Source organism: Pteropus alecto, unplaced genomic scaffold (assembly GCF_000325575.1).
Source record: "Pteropus alecto unplaced genomic scaffold, ASM32557v1 scaffold65, whole genome shotgun sequence".
Lineage (NCBI taxonomy): Eukaryota > Metazoa > Chordata > Mammalia > Chiroptera > Pteropodidae > Pteropus > Pteropus alecto.
This window is the reverse complement of record NW_006439191.1, coordinates 9,036,461-9,046,717: the sequence shown is the minus strand read 5'-3', so window position 1 is coordinate 9,046,717 and position 10,257 is coordinate 9,036,461. Positions and strand designations below refer to the sequence as shown.

General features: G+C 41.3%; 1 protein-coding gene and 1 long non-coding RNA gene across 6 annotated transcripts in view; one reads left to right on the top strand and one right to left on the bottom strand.

The window, feature by feature from the left end:
• Positions 1–4,287: 4,287 nt before the first annotated feature.
• LOC112483261 lies at positions 4,288–5,542 on the bottom strand. The gene is made up of 2 exons (XR_003047575.1): positions 5,105–5,542; positions 4,288–4,474 (listed from the first exon to the last, which is right to left on the bottom strand). It is a non-coding gene; the product is annotated as an uncharacterized LOC112483261 (long non-coding RNA).
• Positions 5,543–5,645: 103 nt separating this feature from the next.
• TAF1A (TATA-box binding protein associated factor, RNA polymerase I subunit A) overlaps positions 5,646–10,257 on the top strand; it is a 23,036-nt gene continuing 18,424 nt past the window's right edge. The window contains exons 1-3 of one of the 5 annotated variants that reach the window (XM_015592778.2): positions 5,646–5,761; positions 6,935–7,057; positions 7,965–8,134. In XM_015592778.2, the coding sequence (XP_015448264.1) occupies positions 6,937–7,057; positions 7,965–8,134 (291 nt within the window). In that variant the 5' untranslated portion in view covers positions 5,646–5,761; positions 6,935–6,936. The other 4 variants (XM_015592777.2, XM_015592776.2, XM_025049851.1 and 1 more) reach the window with 4 other exon arrangements.

Sequence of the window (10,257 nt, the reverse complement as noted above, 5' to 3'; positions counted from 1 at the left end):
GGATCAAAATATAAGATATGAAGGGTTCCTGATCATAGATAATGTGTAATCTGATTGAAAAGGACAAGACAGATTCATACGAAACAAACAGAAGACAGCATAACAACATATGTCACTGTAAACTTCCCATGGTGCCTGCCCGGGAACATCCAGCAGGCCTAACACTGAAATTACCAGGAAGAACCCAGTCTATTGCAAATGATGAAACCACTTAGAGTCCAGAGAACGGTGAAAACATTTACTGAGGACTATGGCTTCCAGCCAAGATGGAGTAATAGGGATCAGATTTACCCTCCCATGTTAAATATTTGAAAAAAAAAAAAAAAAAACTGGACGAATTATGAATCAATAATTTTCAGACACTGGACAACAAGCGGTATGGGACGATGACCCCTACGATAAGTGGAACGAACGAGGTGAGCGCTATGATGCTTCGGCTTACTCCATGGATGAATTTCCAGGCAATACTCAGAGAAAGGAAACTCAAACAAGTAAGTGATCTCCTTGAGTTGAAAAGACACATCTGAAAGTTTGAGGAGGTTGAGGCAGCTGAGATTCGCAGGGAACAGCACAGGAGGGGAGAGAGCAGCATGGCAAAGAGAGAACTTCACAGACAGACAGCTCCGGGGACCTGCAGAAGATTTCTCTCAACCTTGAACCACCCGAGGGAACAGGGAGAACAACTGTTAGAGCAGGGAACAGTCTGTGCTCCCACCAGCCAGAGTGGAAAACCCTGTAATAATAAACAGAGCATCAGGTAGAGTATTCGGCAAAGGAGAAAATACCAGCCTAAGATTGAAAGCTATTCTAAGAAAGCTCACAGGCAAGCCATGAAAAGATCAAACTGTTTACAAGTAAATTAACTACATTCTACGACAAAGCTCAAGAATATTTAAAAGAATGCAAAATATCCAGACCCCAACAAGATAAATTGACAATGTCTGGAGTACAATAAACAATTATGAGCCATGCAAAGAATTAGTAAAATACAGCCCATAACAAAAATAAAAATCAATCAATAGAAATTTTCATAGATGACACAGAACTAGATATTACACAAGAATATTAAGTTATATTCCGTATGCTGAAGATGCTATAGGAAAGCATACACATGCAAAGAGGAAACAAAGAGGATATAAAAATGATCCAGTTCAAACTTAGGTGAAGAAAACAATGGCTGAGATGAAAAATACACTGGATAGAACTGATAGCAGATTAGATACTGAAGAAGAAAATATTAGTGAACTTGAAGCCATAACAATATAAACTCTCCAAAATGAAACACAGAAAAGAGACCGAAAGAAATGAACAGACATCGAAAACTAACATAAAATATTGAATGTCAACTCCAGTTGAAAAATAAAAATTAAAAAAAAAATGAACAGAGCATCAGTGAGCACTTCACCCAGTCCAAAATCTGTGCAGTTGGGGCCCCTGAAGGAAGGAGAGACAGAAAATACATTAGAAGAAGTAATGAATGAAAGCATCCCAAATCTGATGAAAACTCACAGATCGAAGAATCGCGACAAACCCCAAGTACAAGAAACATGAAGAAAACAACACCTGTGCACATCAAATTGCTGAAAACCATTGGTAATGAAAATAATGTAGAAGTCATCTAGAGAAAACAGACACTCTATGAAAACAGGAGCAAAGATAAACTACAGGAGACTTCTTATTGGAAAAATGAAAGCCAAAGACAGTTAATCAACATCTTCAAAGTACCGAGAAAAGAGATATGACATTCTGGAGTTGTGTACCAAGTGGAAATATTTTTCAAAGATGAGGTGAACTGAAGTCTTTAACACACAGTGCTGGGACGGCTGGATATCCACACAGATGCAAAAGAAACATATTGAACACTGCCTTATACCACATACAAAAATTAACTCAAAATGGGTCACAGAGCTAAATGTAAGAGCTAAAACTAAAAATCTTAGAAAAAAACATAGGAAATCTTGGAGTAGGCAATGATTTTTTAGATATTACACTAAAAACACCAGCGACCAAAGAAAAAAACAGATAAATTGGATTTTATCAAATTTAAAACTTATGTTCTTTAAAGGACATAATCAAAATGTAACAAGATAACTATACAGAAGGAGAGAAAATATTTGCCATTTATATATCTGATAAGAGATTTGCATCTAGGATAATATAAAGAACTCCTAAAATTCAATAATAAAAAGACAAATAACCTGAAGAATTATAAGCCAGGTAAATCCTAGTAAGACTTTCAATTAAAAATATTAACACTATAATTGGTTATACTATAGAGAGTCTAAAAACCAACATTCAGGGTTTTTCTTTGTCAGATCAGCCTGCACAATGTATTTCCTGCTGGGCCTCTTGAAACCTTCCTTTCTTCTGTCTTTCCAGATTTCTGGCTTTGGTGTCCAGTGTTGCCCTTTGAGGCCAGTGTCTAGGAGATTGGTCCACCTTTTGCACTTGTGCCAAAGGAACCCCAATGTTGGCCCCACCCCCGAGGGCAGAGTGACTCTGGGTCCTTGTTATATTCTTTAGAGAGGCAACTCCTAAAGGATAAACAAGTGCCTCTTGCTAATACTCATCACCTCTCTCAGTGAGAATGGGGGGATGGGAGGCACAAAAGAACCCTGCCACACAATAAGGACTAAAATGTGTTTTGGTACAAATTCTGAGCACTAAAGAGTTACACGAAGGAGGCCAGTAAATGACTGTGGTGGGCCTTGAGTTAGGTCTTGGTAAGTAGGATTTAGATTCTAAAAAGAAAGGGAAGGGGAGGTGAAGAAAGCAACATAAGACAAAAGAAAACGGAAAGTAACTTTTAAAGGACAATGAGGAGACCTAATATTACCTGAGTAAAATGATCCCATGATCAGAGGAGTAAGAGATAAATTTGGGTGGCTAGGGTAGGTCAGATTATAAAAGCCCGTGAAAATCAAGCACAAGAATTTAGACTTAGTAGAGTGAAAAACAGAAAGCTATCAGACTATAAGTAAAGGCATCATAAAACCGAAATGGGCTCTAAGTGTCTTGTTCTGAAAGCTAGGGAGATTGGAGTTTGTGTTGAGCATGGCCAGTAGGGTTAAATCCTCCCCCCAACAATTAAAAAGCCAAGCCAAAGTCACGTCAAAGGGTATGGCCTACTGGGAGTGAGTCATATACCAGGCAAGGTCTTCTATCAGCATGTAGTATTTGTCTAGTCTTGGCAAATATTATTCCAATTTCTGTTGTACAAAGAAAGAAACTCAAACATCTGAAATTGCCACTAACATATAGGCTTATATATAAGTTCCTGTTTCCGGTTCTGCCTAATTTACCTTGGCTCTGTTTTCACAGAAGTCAAATATTTGGTGCTTTGAAATAAATGCAGAACAAACTCCGGGGTAGGGCCTGTACAAATCAATTTCCGCAGTGTAGACTGTTTGGCTTCATCTATTACAGTTTTCAGATAAGAATTACTTCCTTACGGGACAACAGTGGTGGCAGGGAATGCAGTCAAAAGCATTAAACTGGGTCTCAGAAGTCTAATTGTATGACCCTAGGGAAGTCATCAATTTTTCTGAGTCTTCGATTCCTCGTCTATAAAATTGGGGCTAATGTTAACACTTCAAGATTCATAGTGGTAAGTATAAAAGGCAACGTTTATTAAAGTTGCTCATTGATGTTGTTTAAATAATTAAACGGCAACGTATCTGGCTCTTAGCCAACAGGTATGGTTGATGGTTCAACAAGAGCCTCAGCAAATCAATGACTGTGACAAAGGAGACATGTTTAGATAGCACCTACCCTGGAAACTCACTTCTTACTAAGTCAGCATGGCAGGTAACATCCTCTCAAGCTGTGCCTGGAGGATGCACTAAGAACTCAGAGGGAGAAATAGTTCTTGAGGATAACACACAGTCACAGCCCACCTGTTAACAGATCACATGTGGAGACAAAGCAAACCTGAATCTCCAGCATTTTAATTGATACATTCAGTATAGAATTAGGAACAAGAACATAAATACCATTATGAAGACGACTCAAACACCAAGCAATTGTCTGCAGAAAGAATAAGAGTTCCTTGCAAGTATGAGAGCGCATTCCTATTTAAAGCTACACGGGATGTGAAATAGTATGCAATACATAAGAGGATGAATGAATGACATCAAACCAGAATGGTTAGCTAGAGGATCCAACCTGATACTCCCCTTCTGCTGATTCTCTGGAACCGTGCTGTCCAATAGCAATATAATGGCAGCTACGATGTAATTTAAAATTTCTACAGGTCACATCAGAAAGATGAAACAAATCAGATGAAACTAATTTTAATAATACATTTTATTTAACTCGGTCTATCCAAAATGTTACCATTTCAATTTGTAACCAACTTACGATGATCGATGAGATATTTTACATTATTTTATATGAAATCTTTGAAATCTGGTGTGTATTTTATACTTACAGCACATCTTAATTCAGACGATGCACATTTAAAGACAGCACAGTTCTAAGAAATAAGGATTAAAAATTAACACCAGATCCATATCACATAATTATACATATCTGTATGTTATTTTGCTTTAAAGAAAAGCAAAGCTTAAAATTGTTTTCGGATTTAAAATATTTTTGACCAAGGGAACTTCTGTGGAAGGAAAAAGAATGATGGTGGTTATCTCAAAACCCCTAAGTTTTTGTTTGTTTGAGATCGGAGGTTGAGATTTTTCTTAGGATATCTGAGAATTTCATTGCCACTTCAGATGAATCTGAAGTCCTTAATAAAAAGTATAAGCTATAGTTATCATTATACTCCTACGGTAGCCATGCGTTTATCCTTTATTTCTCATAATTATCCTATTCTTGACAAACATAAAGAAACCAAGAATGACATTTAAATGTGGAATAAAACAATGTGACTGCATTAGGGAAACACAGTCGCAGTTAAGAGACCAGAGCATGTTCCTGGCTTAGGCAAACGTTTCTCGCTAGAGCTCTCTTGGCATTTTGGGTGGGATATCGTCTTCAAAACTGAAGGTGAAATAGACATTTTGAGATCAGGACAAACTGAGAGAATGCAACATCAACAATCTACACCATAAGTAATGTTAAAAAAATTTCAGGATGAAAGGTCATGACACACCTGATGAAAACTGTTGTGTTTCCGTTATCCTTCACATTCAGCCACTTTACTTTCGACCTCTATTTCACAAAAAGTTTGTCAAGTTTCCCCATGAAAAGGGACCCCAGACGGGCCCGCGGAAGCAGAAATGCTGAAAGCAAAAAAGATATTCTTGCCCAAATTTGGTGGGGGTAGTCAAGTCACCTAAATTCAAAGCTAACATTTTAAAAAAAGAAAAAGTATTTCGAGGAATCGACTAAAAGGTTACGCGGCTTATTCTGTCACGATCACCAGGCACACCTCTCAGGCTCCCCAAGGCGCTCGAGCGCCAAGCAAAAACCTAAAGGTTATCGCACAGTGAATTACCCGGGTTAAGTGACGCTCTGCTTTTTTGACTGTTCATCTCATCCAGCCGCCCTCCCCTCGTCCCAATGTCTACTTGCGATTAGAGTCTCCCATTTTCCCTACTGGGATAGACAAAAAGTAAACCTGGAGCCAACGCAACGGGAAGGCGGAAATCCACGGTCACTTCCGGGTCACTTCCGAGGTCGAGGCGCGGACAGCGGTGGCCCCGCCTCCGAAGGCGGGGTTAGGGCGGGGCTGCGTCTGCGCGCTGCCTGAGAGCCCGAAGCCAACTTTGCGCATGCTCACGCGAAGCCGTCGCCGACTCCGCTTCCGGTGCGTGTGCTCGTGAGTTTCCGGGGCAGGGAGGCCGGTTTTGGTGGGACTTAAGAGCTCCGGCTTTAGGCAGGTAGGAGCCGCTGGCGTCGTCGCGTCAGTCACTGCCGGCGTCCAGCGTGGAGTCCGAAGGGCTGTGCTGGGAGTCTCCCGTGTTCTTCCGCTGTTTTCTCCGGATGCTCCGACAGCACGAGCTCTGAGAATGAGGCGGAGGGTGGAGACGCTCTGGTTACCATGGCTGCCTGGCCTCAGCGTAGCCTTGGAGACTTTGGGAGGGGAGAGCCGTTTCTGTAAGGACGCCTTAAAGTGCACGGGCGTCGGGTTCAAATTCACGTGCTCTCGAAAACCCATGCTCCTGACCCTAGAATTTTGATTTTTAAACATTTGCCTTGGCCGTGATGGGGGGCAGCAAGATTTAAGGCCAGGTCTTAGTTACAAAGCTAATGCAGCAGTGTAGACACAGTTCGAAGTTGTGCAGAGCGAGCTGGCGGTGTGCGCTTGAGGAGAAGAGGGAAGGCGCGGGAAGTCCTTGCAGACGGGACCCGCAGGACCTGTGATCAGCTGGATAGGGGGAGGGAGGGAGAGGGGCCCGGAGCGTCTTGAGGATTAAGTCCCAACTCAGCTTAGCATGTGGTCTCTTTATAGATTCGTTTCCCAACGTCACTTCTGCTCCTCCTCAAAGACCCCCACACCGTTTCTGGTCCTAACCTTTCCTGTGACTGTGGGGCCTCATTACTTCACTAAGCCACTCAGTTTTTCAGCGTGAAAATGGGAGAAAATAAATAGTACTTACCTCGGAGTGTCAGTAACGATTAAATTAGATGGTTTATATAGAAAGGACCCCCAAAATGTTCACTGTTTGTTGTTATTGTATTGTTTTGTTATTACGCATCATTTTGCTTTTTCTTTCTCTAGACGATTTTTTTTTTCTTTTTTAAATTAAGGGGCAGTCTGTATTTTCTTAAAACAGTAGTTTTTTTTTTTTTAAGGGATTATTTATTTTGGCTGTTGCTGATCTAATTAAATTTATTTCTTTGAAGGAACTACCAGACAGAATTAATTTTGCCGATCAAACGATATTTGTTAGATTAAAAATGGCTGTTTTCTGTATAACTCAGAAGGCTGTGGATTATGATGTACAGAAAGTAACTGATCTTCTCATTTTGGAATTAGGTATGAGCGATTTCAGCGAGGACTTGATAAGGCCCATGACAGAGGATGACCCCGGGGGAAACTGTGTGCCCTCTGGTACAGGAATGTATCTTCCTTGGCTCCAAAAGCATATAGAAAGTGTGGGTAAGTAAAATAACACACAACCGTTTTACCGTCAGTGCAAAGAGGGAAGATTCAATGAGTATAGAAAATGAATAACCAAGCTGGATCTTTTTTCAATGTAGGAGTATATGAGGGTTTTTTACACTGTAGCAAAAAAGAAATGATGAAAAAAATAGTTTCTTTTTCCTTTTAGGATTCTTTTCCTTTGTTTAATAACAGATGGTCTGTATTGTGGGAGATACACATTTTTCCTCAGTAATACGTCCTGAGCACTTATATCTCTGGCATTAGCTAAATATTGGGGCTACATAGATGTAGACGATACCATTTCTGCCACTGAGGAGTCCATACCTAGGAGGTATTTTCAAGAAGTTTCTTTAGAATTGTGTTGAAATAATTCCTGATAGAATCGACCAATAATAGGTTTCGAAGAAAGAATATTTTCCCCCATTGTCATCTCACGTAAATACAAGTGAGTTTTTCCATGGGATAAATTCTCTACTAGAGTATATGAAAGAAGCTGTTACCTCCGTGTCGCCATGTTGGTGGCACAGTTCTGGGAATGTGTTTGGATCAGCACTTTTCTTACTGCCCTCAGATACATCTTTCTTAGCCCAGCCCTCTTTGCCCTTGACTGAGACTCCTGGGCTCCTAGAATTTAGCTCCTATTTTTTTTTTATCTTTTAATCTAAATTTTATCTCGTGTAATTATCTCAGCAGATTCATCCTCAGTAAATCTACATGCTAGGCATTTTAAAGGTGAAGAAACTGATTCTCAAAGAAGTTAAACTCTAAGTGCTGGTCTCAGGAGTCAAAGCCACTAATACCCGCTAGTCTACTTGTTAAAACTTCCTGTTATCAGAAGTAAGTTTATTGCCATGGAATTGGGGCCACGGTGGGTGAAGACTCATCTCTTTACTCTTTACAGCGACTGGAGGGAAAAAAGAGAAGGATTTTGCTCAGACAACAAATGCTTGTTTACATTTTATCCAAGAAGCTCTGCTGAAGCACCAGTGGCAGCAGGCTGCAGAATACATGCACAGTTATTTTCAGACCTTGGAAGATGCGGACAGCTGCAAAAGGCAGGCTGCACCAGAGGTAAGTGAAGAGCCAGCCTGCGGGAGGAGATTACCGGGGTCTGGGGCGCCAGCCTCTTAAGCCCCACCGAGAAGAGCCTTTGCAGGATCTCAAATCGATTTTACTAAAAGCTACTAAAAGTAGTTGTGGATGGAGAGTTTGTGTTGGGACATCACTTATGCACTTCTTTTTACTTATTATGATTTTAAAGGTGACTAAAAATAGTTTGAACTCTGAATTCTCAGTGTCCCTAATATTCACTCATTCGTTCCAGTAATTCTTCCTTATTTCCCTGTGTCAAGATTTCTCCGTCTACAGGATGTTTCCTGTCATCATACAAACGTAATTTCTTCCATCTTAGAATCATCTCTTGATCCCCCCACCTTCCACAGGCTGTGCCCCAGTTTTCTATTCTCCCTTCCCGCAAAACTCCTTGAAAGCGTGTGTATCCCCGTTCTCCCCAGACCCTCTCCGGCCATGCTCCCCGACTGCCGCCATCACCGTTTCTACCAAATTGCTTTGTCAAGGTCAACAGTGATCTCCATGTTGCTAAATCCAGTTGCCAGTCCTCAGCCCTCATCTCACTTGATCTGTCGGCAATATTTAAGGTCGTCGGTCATTCCTTCCTGTGTGAGAAACCCTTCACCTGGCTTCCAGGGCACTGCCCGCTCTCGGTTTTCTCCTGCCTCCCTGGCCATCCCCCTGGCTCCTTTCCTGGCCGCTCGGCTTCTCCTTGGCCTTTTGACTTGGGAGTGCCGCAGAACCTGATCTTCAGTCCTCTTCCTTATTTGAATTCACTCTTGATGATCTCATTCAGTTTCGTAACCTTAAACTTGGTCTATATGCTGACAGTTCCTTCCCAATTGTATATCCGCGGCCCTGACATCTCTCTTTAGGTCCAGATTCTACTCTGGATACCTAGTGGTCATATCTTGCTAACATATCTAAAAGGGATCTTCTGATCTTCACCATCAAACCTAATTTTCCTTATCTCCGATGATGGTTATTTTATGGGTCTAATTACTAGGGCCAAACTGGAGTTGTCTTTCTTTCTTACCCCACATCCAAACCATCAGAAAGTCCTGTTGGCTCGACTTTCAAAATATACGTACATTCTGAGTACTTTCCGCCAACTCCACTGCTGCAACTCGATCCAAGCCACTGTCATCCCACTTAGATGACTGTTTGCCCTACTCCACCCCTAGTCTGTCTTCAGCATAGCAACTAGAGTGATCTTTTTAAAACAAAAATAGCTTTGTCGAGGTATAATTAACACACCATACAATTCACCCACGTAGGTTGTAAAATTCAGTGTTTTTTGGTATATTCACAGAGATGTGCAGCCGTTACCATGATTTAAATTTAGAACATTTTTGTCCCCCCAGAAGGAAACTCTGTGCCCACTTGCAGTCACCCCTTTTTCCTCTTTACCCCCCAGCTCCAGCAACCACTAATCTAGTACTTTCTATTCTGGACATTTCATCTAAGTGGACTCATATAATATATGGCCTTTGCGAATGATTTCCTTCATGCACATAATGATTTCAAAGTTTATCCATGTTGTAGCATGTATTAATACTTCATTCCTTTTTATTGCAAACTAATATTCCACAGTGTGGGTTTATCACATTTTATTCATTCATCAGTTGCTAGAAATTTGGGTTGTTTCCACTTTTTGGTCACTGTGAGTAATGCTGCTGTGAACATCACACACGACTTTCTGTACAGATGTTTGCTGTAGTTTCCCTTGGGTGTATGTATACCTGGGAGTGGAGTCGCTGGGTCACATGGTAACAGGTTCACCTCTCGAGGAACTGCCAGACCGTTTACGAAGCGATTGCATCATTTACGTTCCCAATTACGTTTACATTCCCGCCGGTAGTATATGAGGGTTCCCATTTCTCCACATCCTTGCCAGCATTTGTCATCGTCTGTCTTTTTAATGATAGCTGTCCCAGTGGTTGTGAAGTGGTGTCTCCTCGTGGTTTTGATTTGCTCCAAGCCCTGTGACTAAGGACTAATGATGCAGCATGATCCTTTTAAGGCATTTCATGTCACTCTGCTGAAAACTTGTGATGGCTTCCCGTTCCACTCGGAGCGAAAGCCACAGTCCTGATTGCCTGCAGACTCTGCCTGATCCGCTG